At 35.5% G+C, this 24,031-nt stretch overlaps 1 protein-coding gene across 8 annotated transcripts in view; it reads left to right on the top strand.

The window, feature by feature from the left end:
• KLHL5 (kelch like family member 5) overlaps window positions 1-24,031 on the top strand; it is a 62,413-nt gene that overhangs the window by 20,119 nt on the left and 18,263 nt on the right. For 6 of the 8 annotated variants that reach the window (XM_032999189.2, XM_032999191.2, XM_032999192.2 and 3 more), the window contains 3 exons: window positions 9,344-9,529; window positions 16,673-16,809; window positions 17,258-17,454. In XM_032999189.2, the coding sequence (XP_032855080.1) occupies window positions 9,387-9,529; window positions 16,673-16,809; window positions 17,258-17,454 (477 nt within the window). In that variant the 5' untranslated portion in view covers window positions 9,344-9,386. The remainder of the gene's footprint in view (window positions 1-9,343; window positions 9,530-16,672; window positions 16,810-17,257; window positions 17,455-24,031) is intronic. The other 2 variants (XM_032999190.2, XM_009965483.3) reach the window with 1 other exon arrangement.

Here is a 24,031-nt window from a genome sequence, read left to right as displayed (position 1 = left end):
CACATAAGCTGCTTGTGACTCTTACCCGATGTTTCCACATGTTTCTATAGATGAAGGAACTGGAACTGTAAAAAATACTTAGACTATAAAACAAAGATTTTTTTTTTTCATGTGCATATGCAACTTGAAGGAAAAAAATTATTTCATCTATTGAAAGCCAACCAATTTGTGCTTTAAAGTGACTGCAGTTGTCCATTCAGGTTTCTTAAACTGTGTATCAGACTTAAAAAGAAAAAAATGGTTTTACTGTATCTGTAAAGATGTTTTGGTGTTCTTCTCTTACATGTTGTTACTAAAGATGAAACTGTAAAATTTTTTCTTAAATGAAAGGTGTTTACCAGTTGTTGTAAATTAGTCAAGTTAATAATCTTTCTTGTTGACTGTCAGTTTTATTCTTTTATTTCCTTTTACTGCATAAGTCGTCCATTCTTCACTAAAAGTGTTTTTTCTGTTTTATAGTGCAAATAGCGCATAATAGTTAGCTTAGCATTTCAAGTAAATTTTATAGTGTTTGCTTTCTCACTTTTAAGATAACTTTGCAATGATATGGCATTTTAGAAATTATGATTATTTAAAAGGGTACATTATTTAATAAAGCCTATTAAGGACAGCTCAATCTAGTTATAGCAGTTTTAGTGTTTTGCATTCCCTAGGAGAAGAATTCATTTAGAGCAAGGGCAAAGTAGTCCATAATATAAACACTATTTATGGATTATATAACCTTTAAAGATTCAAGGAAGGGAGGGAGAATAAAAATGCTTATGAGTCAACACAGTGTATTTGCTTTTATCACTGAATGGCAAAAGTAGAATTACAGGGAGAGGAAATCCTGCATATTGATGCTTTATACAGCAGTCTTACCATGCTGCAACAACTATCTAGCTATAACTAACATATATCTGAAAAGGTCCTATTTTAAGTGATATTCAGGTATGAATTTTTAAATATCTGTGTCACTCGATAATATATATGCTATAGGTATAACATCACCTTCCATTTCAGCAACATCTACTTGTGAAATCTTTATGTACAGCATTAGCCCAAGTAGGATATTCTCACTGTAGCAAGGCAATCAGTGTAAAAAAAACATGTAATTTTAAGAGATAAATGTGTGGATTGAAATTGCTACAAATTTGTTCTCAATTGTAAGAGAGGAATTTAAATATGACAAAACTAATTTGTTACTTTGTAGAATTAGAGAACAGCAGATACTTATTTAGGAGGTGTGAGAGTCTATATAGCATTGGGGTTTTTTTGATTTTGGTGTGTTTTTTGCAGGCAGAGTTGTATACTACAGGAAATGCACATAGGTTTTGAACTTGGTAAATTTGAAGTATCTTTTTAATAATGTGCTTAATCATCTATAGCATCTAGAGTTATTTGTAATTCCTTTATTGTCTTGTAATTCTTGCTAGTGTTTTACTTTCATGCTTTAAAATATTTTAGATAAATTGGAGTTCAGTGTTCGTACAATTTAATATTTAACTAATGGTAATGTAAGAACTTGCATTGTATTGCTACCTATATCTTTAGTCTCATGGGGAGACTGTACTTAAGCCATGTTTTGTTCGCTGCCTTTGTTAAGAATGTATAAGCTGTTGGGCAGACTACCTGTCTGCTTAACAGCTGGAATTTTTCCGATGCTAAGAACTTGTGGTTTTTTTTATTAGGCTAAAATACAGCTTATCTATTGACTTGAGGGGGAAAAAACCAAAACAAAACAAAAAAAAAAACACCAAAAACCAAAACACAACGCTTTCACCTTTGTAGTCTTCAAAGGGCTTTTTTCCTATATGAAAACCCCATTACCTCCATGAGAAACAAATTGTGTGTATGAAAAAATTGGTTTTTTAAACTTTTTATAGAAACTATGGAGTTACCTTGCTGCTTCACTCCTCTTACAACTTATCATCCAGTTACAAGCCCTAAAATCATGAAGTGGCAGAAGCAGCTCTACTGCTCTGTGTGTATCAATTATCCTTCCTCTTTGCCGTGTTGTATAGCACAGGTAAAAGAAATGCATTTAGATCAGGTCTTTGTCATGATGAAAGCTTTAGATCATTACAGGATTCATTCAGAGGAGAGCCGCTGTAGAATTTGTTGTTAGTATAGAGCTTGCTGGCATAAGGAATAAGCAAATTCCGACTTCAGTACCAGGTCTTTGACAAAGGCTGCATCTGAGATGCAAAGAGATCATCAGGATTTAGGGATCAGAGCTATTCGGCTATAATGCTGTTCACATCATACTCCTGTGTAGTGTTTGTAACCAGCATTAGCTTGAATGATTACTTACTGGGCCAATGAGTTTTGAACTATTTTGCTGGTTTTCATCCCCTAGATTTCCTCTATTGCTGCTGTTTGTTAACTCTACTACATTCCTGAGACAGTGGTCATCATTTTGGATTTGTACACTTTTAAAAATTTTCCAACAGCTGTGCAGACTCTTGTATAGCAAATTTAAGCCTATTAGCAATAGACTTGTTTTCTTAACTTTTTGTGGGTCCCTTAGCAGCAGTCCACAGACCTTGAAGGCACAGTGGATATCAAACAAAAAATACCTAGTGCATAGCTACTATGCAGAGTATTGTATCTGGTTCATTTCACCCAGGCATGCATTAAAATATTGGAATTACTTTACTGTAGATTTAAATATGGAGATGTACTCAAATATAATATAAAATGTATATTTATATTTGAACATTAAATGCAAGCAGTATTCCAGAATTCATCAGTTGTGTCCTAACCTTGATCAGTTTAGTAAGATGTCTATAATTGATTTTAAGACAAGGTCTGAATGTGATGGGTGGTAGCTACTTTGCAGTATTGCTGTGTATGAACAGTCTTGGAGTTAGTATGTTGTAACTTCCAATTGAAGTCTGCCTCCTGCAACAGTTTTCAATCTACAGAAACCTTTGATATGTCTTTTCTTTCACCTCAGTCTTACTGTGACCTTTGAGTTCTTTAGGACCCCCCAATTGTGCTGTGTATTTCCATATATCTTCTATTACAAAATAATGCAAAGGACAGTTGATAGATTCCCCAATTGTGGCATGATAGTAGTATGATGCTTGAAATTAACTGAAAAACTATAAAAAGAGCAGGTTTTGCTAGATACGTGCATAAATTAGACAAAAATAAAAAGCTTTGTTGTTTAAAGTCAAGTTGTTTCACAGGGGGAATCTCTAGCCTTCTCGTTTCTTTTCTTCCTTGCTGCTGCTAAAATTCTTTCATTTTCCTCTGTACCCATTACATTTTCACTTGGGTTACATCTATGCACATTTGAAAAGAGTTAGTGCAGTACAATTATATAGCATATATGAGGCAAATGCAATCTAGTAAGCTTGAACAGTAAATGTAACGAAGATGAGGTAACAAGAGGCTTCAGCATGGACTTTGCAAAAACAGAAGGGATTCCAGCTGTTTATTTGGATGGAGTGGGCTTCCATGCAAGACGACCATATTTTTGCAGTGATTGTCACATGCTTTGACTACGTTAAAGCTCAAGTATGTTTTTGTACTACAGCACTTCTTGATCACACTGCAATGTAGATTTATCATAAGGTAGTCTTAAGTGCTTGTTTTCCAGACATGTTAGTGGTGACATTTGTGTGGGTATATGAATTCATTGCACTAAATCCAAGACATCTCTTAGAAGTAAGACAGAAAACACCAGTGCTATAATCAAAGGTCTAGCTGCAGTGAAACATGTCTACGTTATTTCTTAGCAAAATTAGAAACAAGTAGAGATGCAGTATTGGCTTAGCAGGCTGTGTATACATGTCTTTGTTGGGCTAGCATAGGTAAAAGTGCAGTCTGTACTTCAGCTTCTTGTCTGTTGGTACTCGTGCCAGTTAGGTAAAGGTGAATGCACATACATTTGTGTTTGATTGAACCTGTGCCTTTGGATTACAAGATTGTAGTTCTGGCTATTGCTAGAATTTTTTTCTCTAGCACAGAGTAAATCACTAGCCCTCAAGTTCACATGCATGTATAGCCTTACCGTGCTCTTTAGTCTATCCAGAGTCACATTTGTCCTCTTTTCATTGTCTTTTCTTATCTTGAATTATGACATATGGTAGATTTTTAGTAGTCTTAGTTGTTAACATCTATGGCTTCCCCCTTTTATTTATGTTCTTCCCAGCCTTTGGAAAAGTGTCCTGATTTTTTTCCATGCTTGCTTTCTCCAAGAATCTTTTCAGCATCCTTTTCAACAAACTCCATTCCCTGCAGCTGAGGTTCTTGTATTACTAACTTTAAAGAAGGAAATATTTTACTCCTTACAAAGTATAATATAAAATTACAGAAGCTGGCATATTATACTTACTTTTTTCAGTATCTGTATATGTTGAGATGTCTATATTAGTTTGTTGATTTTCTCTTTATTTACATGTCATACTTATAAAGGTCATATTCTTTATGCATGAATTCAGATTTAAAATGTTGATGTCCACTTTTTCATTTTCTGAGAAACAAAGTGGTATTTACTGGAAACATAGTAGTGAGGAGAAAAATGTCTATTTTTTCCCATTGCTACAGTTTTGCCAGTGTTTACTACTTCTAATGCTTTCATCTACACCCAGTTTATGTTAGAGAAGCATACACAAAACAGAATTTAAGCCAATTCTATGCACAGTTTATTCTTGCTGCTCTTCCCATTTTGCACCATTTTTCGTGTATCTATGAAAGCCATGTGTGTTGGTGTATAGCGCTGCCTGCACATTTCAGTAGCACAGAGAGAGCATTTGTTTTTAGCATGGTTTCCTAAAGGGACCAAGTTTATGCAGTTGTGTTCTGCATCGCCTCTGCCATTTCCCTGGTAGCTTTAAAACCCATGGGCCACTTTCATCTTAATGTAGGGGTAGACAGAAGTCTCAAAGATAACGCCACTCCTCACAAATGGCAGTTAGTTAATGGAGAGAAAACCAGCTTATTGTCTTCACTGAAAAAGGGCAGAATTCATCTGCTGCAAAGCCAGCTGCATGGCACAGCTTCCCATTATTCACATTATTTGCTGTCTCTTGCCTAGTGAGGCAATGCTTCAGGAATTGAGGGGAAGGGAGAAGAGCTAGACTGTTGGTGGTAGATGAAGTGGGAAATGGAGACAGAGCATAGAAATCTTTTGAAACACAGACTTCATTTGTTGATTCTATGAACCTATGAACCAGCCAGTGGAGTGGACACAGTAGCAGTATATTTGGAGTATGTTCTCCATCAAAGTTTTGCAGATAGAAATCCCCTTGTAACGCTGCCTGACTCCATTGTCCAGTCGAGGTTCTAGTAACCAGCTGCACTTCAACATATTGCTTCTGTCAAAAGAAATGTGACTGTAATTCAAGGAAATAAGCTGTTACTTGCTGCAAAAGGTTAGAGACAATGCGGTACTTACATATATAAGGTTATCTGTACTACATACCCTTAATCTAACCATGTCACTCTTATCTTGCAGTAAAACTACATTTTTGCAGATTGACAGGATTTCATATTATCTTGTGGAAAAGTTGACCTATTTTAGAAGTACAGATGAGGTTACAGCTAAATTAGGTGAACTTACCATGACAATAGCACAGTTTTAAATGCCAGTATATTTACACCTAATTTTCAGGGATAATTTTTTCAGACCTAATTTTACACAGTTTTTCAGAAAAAAAAAAAAAAAATTTCAAATTCTGGATTTTGTTCCTTTATCTCTGTTCCAAAATGAATAGTTTGAAATGTGCATTTGATTTTTTTTTCCTTGGTCATAGCAAAATCTTTATTGCTTCATTTTTACTTCAAAGACAAACATGGAGACATTTAACTTAAAAGATACCTTCCTAAAAATAATTTCGAATGCATAAAATAAAATGCTTGAAAAAAGTCTGGCAACCTTTGTTATAGCTAAGGTTAATACTTAGGATTACTTGGAATTCATAGGTTGTTAACTAATATGTATGATTGCCATAAAATAACGGTTGTATCTCTTCCTTTAAAATGAATCTCAGAGCTTTAAAATAAAAAATCCTGTTAATAGGAACTGATTGTGCTTCTCCCCTGTAAAATTTGAAAACTACTGATGCCTCTCTTCTGAGAGTTTAGTAGAAGTGGGAGGAAAAAATGCTTCTGTATGTTATGATTTGGTTTGTTTTTATATTGAAAACTGTGCTGTGCCTTTCTTTAAGATACAACAATGAAGTCTGAAGCAACAGCAAAAGGAGAGATGTGAATTCACTTCTCCCATCGTCATCATCATCGTGTATGCTTTTACTTTTGAAACTCCTTTATTGCCACTTTACTAGCCCGGTTAATTGCTTTGTTGCTTTGCAATGAACTGTTATATTGGGCAGAGCTCCTTATTCCAAACATCTGACTTCAAGAAATAAAATCCTTTAAAAATTAATGACTTTATAGCATGGCTTATACATAATTTTGATTTCAAACGGCATACTCTTATATAAATGCTTTATTAGGCAGAGAACTTGAAGAAAGCTAGCATCTTAAGTATATGCATATTTGTCACCAGGGTAGTAAAATGTGTAGCTAGCATGGGAAAGACCTTGTCCTTAGAGTTACTTATATTTTTACAATCAACCTGAAATTGTACCATGCTTAAGAAGAATTGGTCAGTGCTGGATAGGATCTTTTTGACATAAATAGGGAAAGAAAAGAAAGACCAAGAGAAGTGTGACTGAAGGTTAATAATACAAAAGGAAACCCTACTGACTAATGTTAAAAGATATAGTAATATTTCCAGTTAATGTGTTAAAAATGCTATTTTAAATCATAATCTTAAAGGAATATGCAGAAAGGGTTCTTTGATACACTTATCTCATGTGCTGACAGCCTCGGTCTTTGATGTAATCAATTTTCTTAGTAGTGTGACAGGTGTGCAGAAGTAGCAATACCTCTAGCCTGTGGAAGGGGAAATTCATACTAAAAGATAAATTTGAGTGAAAAGCCAAATCCAAAAGGAGCAGAGCTGCCTTGATACTGAGAGCTGGGTGTTTGCGCTGAATGTGGGATTCAGAAGTCAGTGGTAGCTACCCAGGTTTCCTCTCTCTAGTTGAAAGGGATATAGGCCAAGAATTTTGGAAGGCATTTCAGTACTCTGCTGTGAGAGAAAAAAGCAGGTTCTTCCCTTGTTCTTTCCTTGCTTGTGTGTTCTGCCAGGCTGTCATGGCTGCATCAAACTGAACTGGGAAAGAGATTCATAAGACAGTTTGAGGAAGGAGGGAAATTTGAATTTTTCATAACCAGTCATTGAGTAATGGGCATAAGTAGCCTTTTTTGAAATACCTCAAATATTAGACTATCTCTTTCATGGTCTCTTTATGGACTGCTGAAGCTTAATCTTTTTTTCCTTCTCCTTTTCCTTCCTTATGGAAAATGGTTTGTAATTACTGGCTAGAGGACAGGTATAGGGTTGAACTTCTTCAGGTGAGGGGAAGAACTAAGCTTGGCTCTGTTGTGTCCTGAATAATTGCTTCATCATGGGTAGTGGAAAACAGACACCACTGGAGTTATTTTTCTTTATTTGAACAGGAGTGGTGCTGGCCACTGAATTCTGTGCAAAACATACACGTGTGCAGTCTTGGGGCTGGCAGTAGCTCCAGTGAGGGTGTGGTCCAGCAAAGTGCTGGCTTAGAAAGTGTTTTTTCCTTCTCCATATGAGTTTGTTGCTTCTTCAGTTCTATCTGCACAACTCTTCGTGAGGTCACAAAGGAAATCAAATCCCTGATACCATCTAATTTTTTAAAATCATTATTAATGGGATTAATTTGAGGAATCTGGGTTAAAATATGGTTCAAATAAAAACCCCCAACTTGTATCAACACAATTGAGGATGTGAAAAGTTGTGATAGGGAACAAGAATTTCCTAAGCATTTTCTTGTTGACCAGCAGCCTGTTCTTTTTACTTCTGTTTCTTTGACAGGGTTGCTGGTTTGAGTTGCTTTCCCTGAGTACTCCTTGCTCATTCATTGTGAGAATGCCACCCAGTTTTGCCAATATAATGCTTTTTATGGTTACGTAGTTACATTTTTCACATATATGGTTCTTTGATTCAGTGTTAAAAATGGCCAAAGAACACTTGTTCCAGCTTGTCAGAGGGCCAGTGGTGGAGCAGAGCAAGTGAATCATGGGGCAGCAGGGGGAGAAGTTGACACAGCTTAAATAAATGGCTAACCACAGCTTCACAGAGCACATTTAAGATAAGGTTGTCAAAGGGAAGTACGTAGGCAGGTATCTAATTTCTGATCTGTTACTAGGTTTAGGTTTTAATTAAGTGTCAAATTGCTTGGCCTTTTTAGCTATCTGAGCACATACAAAAAAACCCAACCAACCAAACAAAAAAATAACCTGTACAGAATATTTTCTGCTGAAAATTTGAACTTTGATTTTGAGGAGCTCTGTCTTGTAATTAATATCCTAGGCTAAGGACTGAGCTAAGTCTCCTGGTTGATTTAGCCCTGAGCATGCTGCCTGAGTTCATGAAGTCTTTATGAAAGCAGAAGTCTGGTTGCAGATCTTGTGAATCCATGCCCTTCCAAATATTATGGTAGGTCCAGGGTATTTTCTAAGTTGCCAGCATTGTGGAAAAGTAAGTAGTAGCCAGTTAGAGAACTGAGCAGGAAAAAGTGCTTTCCTCAGTGTACATTATTAGGATTCTTCACCTTTATGTCCTAGGCCTATGCAGTCCTTTTATGTTTTCTCTTCCTCTTCTCCCAAGCTACTGTGTGTTTGGACGGGAATAATTTTTCTCCCCATCCACCCTTGCTTTTCCCCTGTGTTGGCTTCTACTCTGCTAGATCTCATTTCAGACACATGAGGCTTCATGCAGTAGGAGTGGTGATATATTAATGTATTTTTTGATGTTTTTTTTTTTTCCCTGCATGCCCACACTCTTTTACTAGCTCCATATATGCTGAGTTTTGTTCTAGCCATCTTAGGCTAAGTATGAAGCAAGACTTTAACATATACGTGAAGTAAGACTTTAACATATGTGGCAGGGAGAGGTTTTGTTCCTTACTGCATCCTTCCATTGCTTTTTCAGTTTGCAAGGTTTTGGTAGATGTCTGTTCTTCCTTAACCATCTGACAATGCTATGTATATGGTTACTGGACTGATCTTTATTTGTCTGTTAGTTGAAGAGTACAACACTAAATGATCGTACCTTTTTCACAAGGGTTTAGATTATGTCTGGAGGAAGAGAGTAAGTATGAAGATGAGAAAATAACAAGGAAATATATATTAAAACAGATCATGTATCTCAATTTTAAAATCACGTGTGATTTTTATTTTATCATCTGTAGATAGAATTGCTTCACCTTAATACTATGTGAACTAAGATTTCTGTTATTGTCTTCAGCAGAACTTCCAACAGCAGTCATACCTTATCATCGTGTCAAACTATGGAGCCCTGTACCTCAGATGAATTTTTTCAGGCTCTTAACCACGCTGAACAAACTTTTAAGAAGATGGAGAATTATCTTAGACACAAACAGCTATGCGATGTGGTGTTAGTGGCTGGTGATCGTAGAATTCCAGCTCACAGGTAAGATTATTATCATTTGAAGTAACTTCATTTACAAATGCACCTTCAAAGTGTGTCCTGTGTTTTGTTTAAAAAAGGTCAGAATATTCTAAACAATTTAGAATACTTTAAACATGCTTGTTTGTTAACATTTATGTGGAAACTAAAAATTGTCTGTTGTATTCAGTACAGCATCAAAAATAATTGCAGTATATTCTACTTTTTGTCTCCAAGCATATAGCAAAATACTTGCATAATAATAAATAAAAACCCCAAAAGTCCCAAATGTACCTTCATAATATTATAAGCAGTAGTAGTTTCTGTACCATGGGATGATGTAAAAAATTTTTCTTAGATTTAATTTTCAATTTGTACTAACAGTTAAGTTGTTTGGAGTCATAATTAGCAGTGAGGACAGTCTTCTGTCCACATAAAGTTTTTTTTGCTCCCATAGTAAGACGAGTCCTTTGACAGTAGACTAATCAACACTGACAGTGTTAGACAGCTAAATTAGATCAAACATTACCCTGTCATCTTTGTAATTAACAGATCACATAGTATGCCACTTAAAAGCTAAAAAAATACCAAAGATTGTGAAACAAGAGTATGAATAACTGAAGAACATTACAGTATTTAATGCACAGTATTAGTAGTTCAAATAGGAACCTAGGTGTAATTAAGATGTGTTTTTATAAGATTATGTCTGTAACAGAAATAGCAGCCTTCATAAAGCACTCCTATTTTCTGTTGCTCATTCCTACCCCCACAGTGAAACTAGAGCTTAATATTGTAATAGAAATAAAAGATGGGAAGAGGTTCCTGTTTTCAGTTTGGTATTTCTCTTAAAAAGCCAGATCTCTGCTTTTATTCAGATATCATCCATAGTACTGTGCTGACACAACTGAGGGAATGATAGCATGGGGATGAGAACTGACTTGAGCAGGGAGGCAGTTATACTGTAACTTGCTATTGCTCTCAGAGACTTCATTTTATGAAACTTCATTTTTAAATAGTCAAGACTATCCCTGATTTTTCTAAGTTTATAAGTAAATCTTACTGCATTTACTGCTAAAATAAGTGGTCCTGCTCTCCACCCAACCGTTGACCTGAATTCCTTTCTAAACACTTACAGCCATGTAGCAGTTGATGATGATGAATCCTTTTTGGAGAGGCAGTAGGATGAGCAAGATGATTTGGCTTTCCATGTGGCTAGAGTTGCTTAAGATTGGTCTTCAGTTTGTTCAAATTAGTTGCAAAACTGCATTGTCCCTGTGGAGAGAGTGAATCAGATGAAAACAGGGAGTGCATATACTGCTAGTGGATTTTTCACTTGCTGAAGTAATTAAGAAATCAAAGAGCTTTGGAGTGTGATAAATAGAAAAAATAGTGATTATAATAAGGAAATAATTTTGCTTCCTTATGAGGCCGAGGTAGCATCTATGCAGTATACAGTTCTGGAGTATGGTTTATGTAATAGTTGAAAAGTGTAGAAAGGGTGCAGAGGATAGCTGGAAATATATTGTAAGGAGTAGAAGATTCTTTTTGTAACAAGATAAACAGACAGACAACAGGCTGAAATGTTCTTTAATGTGGTTAGTACCTGTTTCTCATTTATTTAGAGAACTGACTTTGCTCCTCCAGCTTCTGCCACTGTATCTATTTCTGTAGTGCATTAGGTATATGCTACCACCTGTTATTTGCTCTGGTCTTTTCTTAGGAGGATAAACATCTTGCTGTAGTTGGTATATTGTGTTGTAAATATGCATGAAAGTTAAGGCCAGAACAGCACACCTCGTGCTTGTAGCAGGAGGTGGGAGGCTTATGATTGTCCTTAGTTCACTTTATAATGTTGGAGCAACTTAGAGAGAAGCTTTGCTTTTTGCATGGCAAGTTTTTTCTCTTCCTGTTTTGTTTTCACAGAGAAATATAGAAATAACTACAGTCTTCATCTCAGTACGTCTGAAGTACCTCACCAAAAATTGAACTTTTCTATAGTGGGAAAGATAAAGATGGAAATCTTAAATTTGGTTCAGAATTTTATAGACATTCAGTATGAAGTCTGGCTTTATATACTAGTAGTAGCCTATGTTATAAGAAAAAAATTCTGGAGAATTTTTTACTGTCTGCATCCAAGTTCTGACTTCTTTAGTATTCACTGCAGACTGAAGCAGCCAGTGTATTTCAGAACACTAGTGATTATTTTATCTTAAGACTTAATGAGCAACAAAAGATGTATTAAATAGATATTAGCTTAATAGCTTGGCATTCTAAAAGGTGTGAGAGTTTTTCATATCAGGTGCTTTTTCTGTGTCCACTGCAATTTCAGATGTCTAAGTCATTTATTATGTTCCTATTTATAACATTCAGCTAACTGCTATATTCATAATAAAAGTTTGTTTTGTAATAACCTGCTGATCAGAACATTCACAAAAGAAAAGGGAGGTCTGTGTAAATTCCTGGCCAGAGGGGATTTAAATCAGGCTCTGCATCCTTTAACCAGCAATCTGAAAATCTGTGCAGAGCCATTTTCTTTCTTCCTGTTGACAATGAAAGATGGAAATACAAAAGACATGGGACTGAAGGAAAGAAGGGAAATGGAATCTTATATACTCCAGGGGTTGGGGAGCTTGTTTGGAAGAGCATAAATCCTGGTTTACAGGCATTCTTTATCTTGACGTTTATTTATTTTTGTTCTTTTCCATACAGCTTAATAATACTTCCTTTCTTTCACAGTCTGTATTGCCTTAGTTTGTAAATGTATCACTGCAGCCTTTTTTTTTTTTTTTTTTTTAGCTACATATTTATTAAAGTTTAATGCAAAGTATCTTTCTAAAAAGTCAAAGTATATAAAAAAGCAGTTCTATGATAGCTTTGTTAAAAAGGTACTATTGCTCTTAACAGTGTGGTGTTTTTGAAAAATTTTACTACAGGGTTTATTGTAATCATCATTTCAGTGTCAGAAGCAGCAAATGAATTCTGAAACGTTTGATTTCCCTGGAAGAGAGCTATTATTGGAAGTCATTTTAACATAAACATTCTTATGTATGTTTAGGTATTGCTTGCTTTTAAACTAATTTAATTTAAATAAATACAGATATATTAGTAGTGTGGGATAGTACCACTTTCATATATTCTTTTTATTAATGACATGCTTTGTTATCAAGAATAGAAACTAGCTGAAGCCACCAGTATATGAGATGCTTCATACTAGGATGCATGAACTATTCAGTATCACCGTACAATTTCAGTGAATGCTATTAGTGAGTTCCCTAGGACTATTTTCAGCTGATACACAGCCACAAACAAGGAGCTTCCTAGGAAGTGTCCCTTTTATCTTTAAAGTGTTAAGAAGCTTCACTTCATTCTCTCAGGTGAATCAGGTTGGGAGATACTAAATCTGTAAATCACCAGATTTGGCAGCTATTATAATTTTACGTAATAATTGCTTTGAAGACCCAGAAAACTTTCTAGATGATGCAGTTTGTGACAGTTCCAACAAGAAGTATAATTTAATTCAGGTGCGCCACCCTGCTTACACATATTTTACTGGCTCTCAGTAGAGAACTCTACAAAATAAATTAAGCTGTTATGGTGGGTCTTTCTATTTTTGGATCAGTACAACCCACAGAAATTGAAGACATCAATAGCACTGGAACCTCCTGTAAGAACAGGGAGATGTACTGAAACACCGATTTTGTCAATTTTTAGCCCATAGCTGTTGAGTGTTTTTCCAGAGAGATTAATTGTTCAGGCATCTTGTGATTTCCCAGATGAAAAATTCTGGTATTCCTATGTTCCTTTTTCTCTACATTTTTCCTGTGCATTGAAAAACAGCAGCCAACCTATTGCATATAATTCAGTAGCCAAATTCTTGTAATCTCATCTATTCAGAATTAAGTATTTGGCAGTAGCAGGTAATTAGGTAAGAAGGAGAGTAAAGGTAAATATGTTCGACATCCACAGTTGAAAAATACAATGCCAACTGTATTAAGGCTTTTTCTGGATTTTTTTTTTGTTGTTTTTTGTTTTTTTCCTTTTGGTACTGTTAAAAGGCCTCTCAATGTCAATGTATACTGATTTCATTGGCTTTTTTAGTTGGGCCAGTTATGAAGGAAATACTACTCTTAGAGGGAAAAAAAGATTACAAACTCAGGATACAAAAACCTTAGCTTTCTTCAGTTTCTAAACCTAAGAAAGGCAGTATTTTGTAGCATCAGTAGTTTCCATTTCCAGTGAACTCTCGATATGGATGAATATGTCAGTTTTAATGATTAATGAATAACACAAAGAGATTCTCTTTATGTTAAATACTAAGAGCCATGATGGCTCTATTTAACAAGGAGATTGTGAATGTAAGTGTAGTTTTTATAGTCATTGAACAGATCTCCTTTTGAAAAATCATACTTGTCACTTAGTTCTTCTAAAGCTTTTTTTATCAAATAGGTCATATATGGATGGGGAAAGTCTTCTGTGGATTCTTTAGTTATATGAAGGTATTAGCTGCTTCACATTGTATAATCTGTATGTAGAAATGCAGTTTAATTTCAGACAATCCAAAAAAAGGTTGAAAGAAAAATCAGTTAGTAGCTATGAGATTAAAAGATCAATGAACAAGTGGGTGTCAAATGGCATGAGTAAAATAGCAATTGATTTTTATTGACTAGTGGGAAGAAGAAAAGGCCAGTTGGCTGAACGTCTGCCTTTGTTTTCTTTTATGCTAGCTAAGTGTCACCTCCATGCATTGTCACTGTATCTTTTAATCCCATCTTTCTTTGAAAGAACTTTTTTTCTAAATTAGTTGAATCGAGAGAAAAGTGCAGATACCTGTTCTAAGGCTTTTCATTGTGAACATGCTTCTTGGCTAAAATTATTACAAAATTGTTATCAGTATAATTTATGCTTTGGAATATTACTAGTATTCATTTATTCCTGGGCTGAACATCCTGTTTCAGCATATACAAGTCAGTCTTTGGAAAGCACTTAACACCACAAAGCATGTACACTTTTTCATGAATCCAAACACAAGTTTGCAAAAATAGTAAATTACTAATCATTTTTCTTGGAGGACTTCGAGACTGGAAATTACAGGGAGAAATTTGCTGATACCAAACAAACTGGTAGAAGGTGTTTGGAGCCTTGGGTTATTATTTGGCATTTCTTCAACAGTTGTTGCAAAGTTATGCACAGTCCAGCCATTATTAAAATAATAGAGCAGGTAACTAAGCCAGTTGCACTGTTGAGGGGAAGAAAAAAAGCAAAAAAAACCCCAAACAAACTCAAAACTGTGTTATGATTAGGTTTTAGGTTCTCTTTCCTATCGCAGAGACTTTTTTTTTTTTTTTCCCCCAGTTCTGTTCTGTGTAGAAATTCAGGTCAGTATTGCCAGAGATTAATATTTTAAGTTGTTTGTTTTGTCTTTTCTTTAAACTCTGAATTGAACCTGCAGGGATACTTGGGTTATTCAAATCTGTCCATCTACACACTTCCCCTTATTTTTTACATACAAATCTGTTCTTGTAATCTCATTCTAGCATCAAAAGCAGTTGCAGAAATTCTCCCTTGATGCTTACATGAATGTACTCTAATTTCACTAAAGTTCTACAGATCTCTAGGAGACAGTATTTTCATTCAACTGCAGGTGTCGTCAGACCTGAGGTTAAAATGCCTAGAAGTGATGCCTGGGCACTACCTTGGCAGAATGTTCTAATTTTTCTCAGCAAGTCAGCCACAGAATAGATCTCATATTTCAAGAACAATATGATCTTTAAAAGAACAGAACTTTATTTCTCATTACACCACTTCAATCATACAAGATGTTCAAATAAAATTATTCTTTTCCCCCATACGCTCTTAACCCAACTCTGTTACCTCAGCAAATAGAAAAAAAAAGGATTACCCTCCTGTAGGCCCGAACCAATGGTCAGAAAATCAGCAAGAAAAAAGTAGTTGAAATTAGTCAACAATTTATTACTTTGCAATTAATTAAGAGACAGTTCTTTGTAGTTCATGACTTTGTAACTGCAAATCCCCCCCATTAATACACATTTAGACTTGCTCCTCAGCACTAGTGCTCACCTTTTCAGTTCATTTTACTCTGGTTTGTGGTTCCTGACCTCTGTCATCTTAACAAGCCAACATCATGATTCAGCACGGAATAGACTGATATTTCATGAAGTATTAGATTCACTGAATGTATGTTGCTGGACTGTTTATTGTATTTTCAGTAGCCTTGATTCTTGGGCTTGCTGTTTGTGTAAGTCAGTACATATGCAAGTGTATTTATATTCAAGCCCTGAGAGCAAAGCAACAGTGAACTGCTGCAGCACAAAAATTGATCCAAACTACAAAGCTGTTCCTGGAGGTCTCTTAGGCAAGAGACTAGCAGACCTCACAAGTATCATAGGTTTCATACAACCAAACTATGGGTTGGATATTCCAACTCCGTGATTTCCTTTCTCTTTTACCCTAGTCCTGTGAGGAAATACTGAGACATCAAAATCCTTGCACATTTTGTAGAGTGGCATTGTTATATGTACTCAGTGTTATATGTGCTCTCAGTAATCCAAAGAAATATCTGTTGTGCACAAACATGTTTACTTAGTATCTTCAGATACTCAGAATTGTTAACAAAAGGCCAAATACATACCCACAAGAGATTACTCTGTAACATCTTCATGTTTACTGTGCCTAGTTCTGTTATCACTATTAGTAAATGAATGCAAACGTGTACACCAAGAGTAAAAGCATTTTAAAGCACTCTGAAAAGGGCTACTAAGTCATTCTTTCACATTTAACAAATAACTGACATAATATAAATGGGAGTCTTTTTTTTAAAAAAAAAATTCCATAATGTATACTTATATTCCATTTCCAATATATGTGGTTTTTGTAGGTTGTTTCTGTGTTGGCTATTAAAAGTCATTGAGCTTTGAAAGGGCAATTCATTTACTTCAGCAGCAAATGTAGATTTAGTAACAGTACTTCATTATTCATAGAGGGGAACCAGAGCATGGAGCAGTTTGTCAATTTTAAAATGTTTTTCTCAATATAGCATTTCTTCAAAGGGCAGAGTAATGAATCATAAATTAAGAAACACCAGGTTGACTAAGTTTTTTTTCCTTTTCCTCTCTGTGTGTCTCCTTTTCTCCTGCACAATGTACTCAGATTGGTTCTCTCCTCTGTTTCGGACTACTTTGCGGCAATGTTCACTAATGACGTAAGGGAAGCAAGACAGGAAGAAATCAAGATGGAAGGTGTGGAGCCAAATGCACTGTGGGCTCTGGTTCAATATGCGTATACAGGTAATTAGAATGAAAATGGGAATTTCATCTAATGAATTGTCCTCCTGTAAGCATTATATTCCATTACTAGATTTCAAATGCTCTTTAGAAACTATTATTCACATTATTTCATTACTTTTAAATAAAAGAAATCATCATTGCCATTACCTGAGGCAACCTGGTAGGATATAGTTTCTTTGATAGTACCATATACAGTTAGATAACAAATTATGTGAATATTTTAAATGTATCATGACTGACAAAAAAAGGAAACTTACTAGGATTCTCTTTCCTTATATCATTATAGGTACTAATTTTGAAAAGCTGGTTGTATGTTGCTGAGGGTGATGTTTTCAAAGCCTTATATTCTGTCATATAATCTGTAAACAATTCTGTTACTTCTTGAGTTTTAGGGAATTTAACAAATGATAAGAGCAAACTAATGTGATCTCCTTGTTAACATGACTAGGTCGCCTTGAATTAAAAGAAGATAACATTGAGTGCCTGTTGTCTACAGCTTGCCTTCTCCAGCTCTCTCAAGTTGTAGAAGCATGCTGTAAATTCCTAATGAAGCAGCTTCACCCGTCCAATTGCCTTGGAATCCGATCTTTTGCTGATGCGCAGGGTTGCACTGATTTGCACAAGGTGGCTCACAATTACACTATGGTATGTCATTATTTTAAGTATCATCCACTTTATTTAGTAGGGAAAATACAGAATGTTTCCCTGATTAAAATATGAATGTTTTTCCTCCAGAAAGCCTTGATCATTTTCCAAGCAAGAATGCACATATGTTCCAGTGATAAGAAATGACAAAATAACTATAAAGTTGCTGGTTTAGACTTGGAAGGAAATAGGCAAGCATTAATGGTTTCCTGTAACAGTAATGAGATTGTGTGATCTGCATTTAATAAAATCATTCAAAATCTTGTTCTTCTTTCTGTCAGTCAAAAACTACAAACTTAACAATGGGCAAGCTGCCATCATCTAGTCCAAAATAACATGTTACTAAATGAAACTGTAGAATTCTTATTTTGTAATGACCTGAAGTAATCAGGTTCTAAATTATACATGAGGTATGAATGTGGGCATCTTAATTTCTTAGTAATGGGATGTCAGGATGGCATCAAACAATCTTAGGCTAGGCAATATATGACTAAAATTTGCCAGTGATATTTTTCAGAGTTAATTTAGACAAAGATTGACCTGCCAACTTAATTAAACTTCATCTTAATAGTCTTATTCTAACATAGAATGTTCTTTTCTTTCTCATGAGTGTATTTTAGTAATGTTATCATCAGAAGAAGGCAGGAAAATTATCTGAGGCAAGGCAGTTCATCTGTTCCTTGCAGTTTTGTGTGGCTTTTTTCTCTCTTCTTGATGAAATTTCACCTGTCTAAGCTCTTGGGACCTGAATGAGGGCATGTAGATACTGCATAAGAGATGTGGGAATGAAAATAGTACTTAATTTGCTTGTGTGGCATGGCATTGCATTGCTGTTAAGCTATTGGTTTAGATTCAAGAGGTGTAATTTCTATCTTGTAATTAGTATTAGAAATCCATGGCTTTTCCTCTTGACACCTCAGTTTTTGTTGGTTTAAAAACTTTTTATTATTATTTCTTCTTGGCTTAAAATAAATTAGTTTAGTACGTATAACAGTTTAAAATAGATCTGTTGTTGTTATTATGATACAATGTTCTTCCTCAGTGAATGGATCTCTGGTGTATTTAAAATCATGTACACACTGCAATTTACCAAAATGGGTCAAGAAATAGTGTGCAGATTGCAACTTAAATGTTTCTATTCTTGATCTTCCTTATTGCTCAAACAAAAATAAGGAGACTGCAGTGAGGTAGACAGTCAGATGAAACAGTAAAGATAAATGTGGTTTATGCCTTTGAGGAATATTAAAACTAATGTTGAGTGAGACAGCAATACAGAAAGTATTCAAAAAGGGAACCTCCCTCCTCTGACGTATTTGTTCTTTTTCAGAATAAGCATATAGTTTGGTCTGTGCTATTGTCATGTCCCTTATAAGTGGAATGCCAAGTTCAGAACGACAATAAATGTTAGACTAATGCATCTTTAAAGATTAATGTTAGGGAATATAGTCTTACCATTTTGACTGGCAATTCATGACTTGTGGCAGAAAGGGGCTGTAAACTTCCTAAAAGCCATTCTTTTACAGCACCTATCTTTTGTTCAGACCACAGGAAAATAGTTTTATGCCTTTTGGCCATTGTTTACTTCAGTGGCAATTGTTGCTTTTAAGACTTTGATGTGGATGAAATTTAAATTAGGTGGATTTTAAAAAGCCATTTTCAAAACTAATTAGTTGTGCTAGATGGATTCTTCCCAAGGCCTCTTTTAATGTTGTTTAGTTCCAACAGAGACATGAAATTGAATTTTAGTAATAATGAGTAATAGAGAAGCAGCTTCTTTAGTTTAAAATGAATGTTGCTATGGAAACTGCATAGAAATGTATAGTCCAATTGAATCTTCAATTAAAATAAATCCCCAAGTAATTTCATTTGTTTAAAAGCTGTTTGAAATAAGAAAATGTTCAACAGTAGTAAGTGGAAGCCACTTGATGCTCTTTCCATTAAGAAGTATTAGAGCATAAGGGTTAAGTGCACCTGTAGTACCTGGAAATTCTGTTTGCTAAAACAATTAATTATTTTTATGCTGCAGTGGGCAGCATAGAACAAGGGGGATTTATACTGAGTATAGTATCTACACCTGGATTTTCCACGTAATTTTGGTTCTTTTAAAGCACCTGAAGTAGAGGGTAATCAATAATATAAAATACTTACATTTTAATTTATATATGTTATTTCCTCTGAGTTTTCCTTTGGCAAAAAAAATAATATCTAATTGCCATGTAACTTTTTCTGCAATGAAGACAACTTCTCGGTTTTAAAGGTTTTTGACACGTGCAATAATTTGATAATCATTTTACCAGCTTCATTAAAGTAGTTCTTTACATGAAGAGTAGAAATTCAGATTAAATGAGCATTTAGTTAAACTGAAGAACCAATCAGTGAGTTACCCTGGTAGGTCTACCTCTGTTGACAGACTTGCTCTGGCTGAATATAATGTTCAATAGTATAATGGGAAGGCATTAGTGTGATTTTAATCGCATAATACAGTGAGATTAAAAAAATAAGGATTTGAACACTGCATTTCATATTAAAGATGTAGATGTATGTTATGCTAAAAGAACTGAAGTGTTGCATTACTTTATTGCTTACTGTGTTGACGGTTGAGAAGTTGTTTTTTCAGAGGAGAATAATTTTTAAGGTTATCATTAAAACAATTCAATTTTTGACATTGCAAACTAAAGTTTGAAAAACCCTCAGGATGCACTAAGTGAAACGTGAAATAAACTGATCAGTAATGGATTTAATGGTGTATAAGGAGCAACTTTGACTTTTACGCATCAGGGTTTTAAAATACAGTTGACAAAATCATGAGATGTATCTGTGTACAGGTATCTCTTGTACAAACATTATCTTGTTTTGTTGTAGCTTATATATAATATTGGGGTCATACAATTATAAATTTAGGAGTTTTGTTAGGCTGGTCAGTAGTGTATATGTTCACTGTAATTCGTAAAGACTTTTTGCACTAAATGCCTCCTGTGCATATTTCTTGCTATCTTCACAAAGTCAAAAGAAATACCCCTTTTGTCATCTTGTTTGTTTGAAACAGTTGATAGCGTACCTTGAATGAAAATCAATAGCTCCTCTTCCACTAAAAAGTAAACCAAAGGGAAGTTAATAATTTCAGATGAGGAAAAGTTAGCCTGTGTTATTTCCAGAACAAGAAATACCTATGGTGAGTAGTGAGGTGTTCTTAGGTAAGTGTCAGTAGCTTTTTCATTAGCCAGATTTTAACTTTCTTAATTACAACCAAAAAAGAAAAAGCAGACATTCTAAATATTATATGTGATAGTGTCTGAGTCATTCCCTCTGTAGAGCTTTGTAATCTTCATTGCTCAGCTTTCCATGCTTAAAGCAGAGTGAAAAGCCATTTTGATTTTCACCAGAAGTCTTCAGAACTACGTGAGCAGTGATAATGTTCCAAGATTCAGATAAAGTTAATTCTGAAATTTGCATGTTTTCTGAGCACAGTCAATGACTGTTTATGAGAAAAACTTAGAGAGGATAGAGTAACAGATTGAGGCCAAGCATAGAAGCTAGGAATTTTGCAGAAGAATAGATGTGGGACACTTACGCTTGCTTTCTCCTGCAAGGCAGAGGTTGGGTAACAAAAAAAATCATTGCAATATGGAGTTTACAATCCAGGAGGAGAAATCAAACAGGCATAATTTGTCTTTTTTTTTCTTGCGACAGCCAGGACAGTTTGTTCTTTTGCTAGGGGGAAGCATGCAAAAGGGAGAAATTTCAGTGTTGTTTTGTCCACAAACAGCTGGACCCAAAGGTAGTGTTAGTGCCTAAACCAAGGATTTTACATTCTTGCACCTGAAATTGCAGTCTAAAATACCTTGCTCAGTAATCATCTCACTTGGACAATACTCATTCACTTCCTTTTACCTGTGAAAACCCAAGATATTTCTGTCTTTAAAGTTTCCTAAGTTCTGCCTAGCACAACAGATCAGTACTGCCTGGGCAAGACTAAATAGGTTTCTGCATGCTGCCCCAGCCTGTTTTGAAATCCAGAAACTATGTAGAGAGGAGTCAAGCTGCGATAGTTGTAATCTAAACAAACCCTGGGCACATCAAAAGCATTAGGTTGGTTTATCGCTTAATGCAGCAGTCAAAGCTGACTTAAAGTAGCTGCTATCTGACATGTCTGACTATTAATAGTTTCCCAGGAGGTCGGATAGCTCGGTTTTTAGTGAATTCATACCTCAGTTGACCAGCTGACTAAAGAACCAGTAAATAAAATTAAATTCCCTATTTGTTCACCTTCAGATCCCGTGAGTCAAGCACCTCTTATGTTTCGGCTGCCCAGGTTCAGAGTTTAAATAGAGCCCTGTGGCTAGAGCTGCCTGTTGGGCCACCACAGTGCACTGTCCTTCTCAGCTTGCAGGCTGATGCTCCCTGAGGTTCTACTCCTGGCACAGTGTAGGGGGAGACTAACCATCTCACTGGATCCCACTGTGGGGATTAAATATCACTTAGAAATAAGCATTATGACACCTTATCTGTTATGTGCTCCTAAAGTTTTTTTGCTCTGTATCAAGTCCAAGGCAGATCCGTGGTTAAGAATATCAGTATCATTCCCTCTGCAGTTGCTGAAGGGTGAATTTAAGGTTATGATGTGAATGAGCAAAGCACAACATTGAGCACGGGGAATATGTATCTCTGGTTTAGCTAATACATAAATCTCATGATACTCATTTGATAAGGTTTCCAAGCTCTTTGAGGAGCTAATTTTGGGGGTGGGAAACTTTTTTTACTTTCAGGACCATAAAGCAAGGGACTGAAACTGCAGACCATTTGTTCTCTGAAATATCCTGTTCTTCCACAGAGAGTTCCCATAAGAAGAAGGAAAGAAAAGGCTAATGAGGAGGTTAAGAATGCTAGGAGATACACTGGCTCCTCCTTTTTGTCTTCAGAATCTCTGTCTGTAGAGGAAGAGGAATTGTCAGATTCTGATTATAAAAAACCCCAGACATAGGCCAAAAAGTGGCTGTATTCCCAGTGGAATGCTTTGATGCTATGCTCAAAAGGAGTCTCTGCTTTAAAAATAGAATGGGAGCAAAAGGAAGTTGAACTTGTTCCCATCAGAAAGCAATTGTCTGCAAGCAACAAGAAGGAAAAATCAGGCTTTTTACACACAACAGCTGTTGAAGTGATGACATCCAGTTGGAAAAAAGCTTTCCAAAGAGGATCCCTGACTGACTTACGCAAGATGAGTTTGTCGTTGCCTTCAGAGACAAAGGAAACTTTCCATGCAGGTGCTTTCCCCTTCCTCTTCCTGTGATCCGGATAGACAATATGGAAAGTTTAAGGTAGTAAGTGGTGGCTTTTCTCTTTGTCAGTGCTCACTGCCTGTTTATTCAGAAAAACTAAAAGCACAGCTCCAGCTTGCATATTCTCTAAGACAGAGCATCAACAAAAAAACAGCAGTGGAAAAAATGAACTCGGCAGAATCTGAATTTCTGTGAACTGCATGTTTAAACTCTGGAAATAATTTTGATCATTTTTCAGATTCAATTTTACTCTCAAGCATTCAATATCAGAGTAAAATAAACAACAGTGCATGTGTGGTGCTACTGAATATTGGTACAGTCCTCTCACTGTTTTTAATTCCTGTATTTGCTCATTTTCTTGACTTTCATTTTGTAATACAGAGTGCTAAACAAACGAAAGAGGAAAAGACAGTTCTATTTCCCTTCTAATCTACTGCAGTTTTCACTTGGAACTACTACTTTTGTGTAGCCAATTGGATCTCTCTAGTAGGAAAGCTTTTCAGATATTAAATGTAAAATTTTCTTTTCCAAATTCTACCCAGGAATACAGTAATGTGCACAGATAACACTTTGAATTCTTTTCCTAATTTTAACTCCAGATTTACCTGTGGCGTGGAGTCACTTTGATCTTTCCCCTTAGACAACTTGTAGCCATCTTATGTATGCGTGGCTTTCATGTAAGTTGGACTGGTTTACTGCTTACTAGTTTTTTCCTCTTTGCTCAGCATTCTTGAATTAGTTAATATTTTTGGAGTACTGAGGTCTAGCTTTTAAATTTTTAGACTAAGCAATAAAAAGGAAGAAGTGTTACCTTTTTCACTTCATTGTCAAGATGTCCTTTGCATATGCAGTGCCAAACTGTACTGTATGTTGTCATTGTATATGCTAAATATCTGTTTTACAGGGCGAGTCCTGCTTCTGCTCCCAAGTTTCTCCCTGGTTTGTTAACCTAAAGATCCTATTTTTTCACAACATGTATGTGTTTCTATTCCAGAGTTTTTTCACTAGTGTGCAATTCTTTCTTTTTAAATTATTAAACAAGATACTAAGGCTAATTTTTACATTAGGCCCAGTTAGACTTCCCTGTCTGTGGATCTAATGCACTTTATCCTCCAGGTGTTTTGGAGGTACATGTGATGGCAAAACAAAACCAGCATCCTAGCTATCTAGCAATCAACAGTGTGCTTACTAAATTGCTTGTAATACTGTTTAATTGTCATGAAGTTACTCGCAGTTTGGAGTATGAAGTTAACTGGGATTTGAGCTACCAAAATATAACATGTTCTGATTCACAGACTGCT

The sequence above is a fragment of the Tyto alba genome, unplaced genomic scaffold (assembly GCF_018691265.1).
Source record: "Tyto alba isolate M040663 unplaced genomic scaffold, T.alba_DEE_v4.0 Super-Scaffold_6, whole genome shotgun sequence".
Classification (NCBI taxonomy): domain Eukaryota; kingdom Metazoa; phylum Chordata; class Aves; order Strigiformes; family Tytonidae; genus Tyto; species Tyto alba.
The sequence above is the reverse complement of the archived record's forward strand: the minus strand, read 5'-3'. Positions and strand labels throughout refer to the sequence as shown.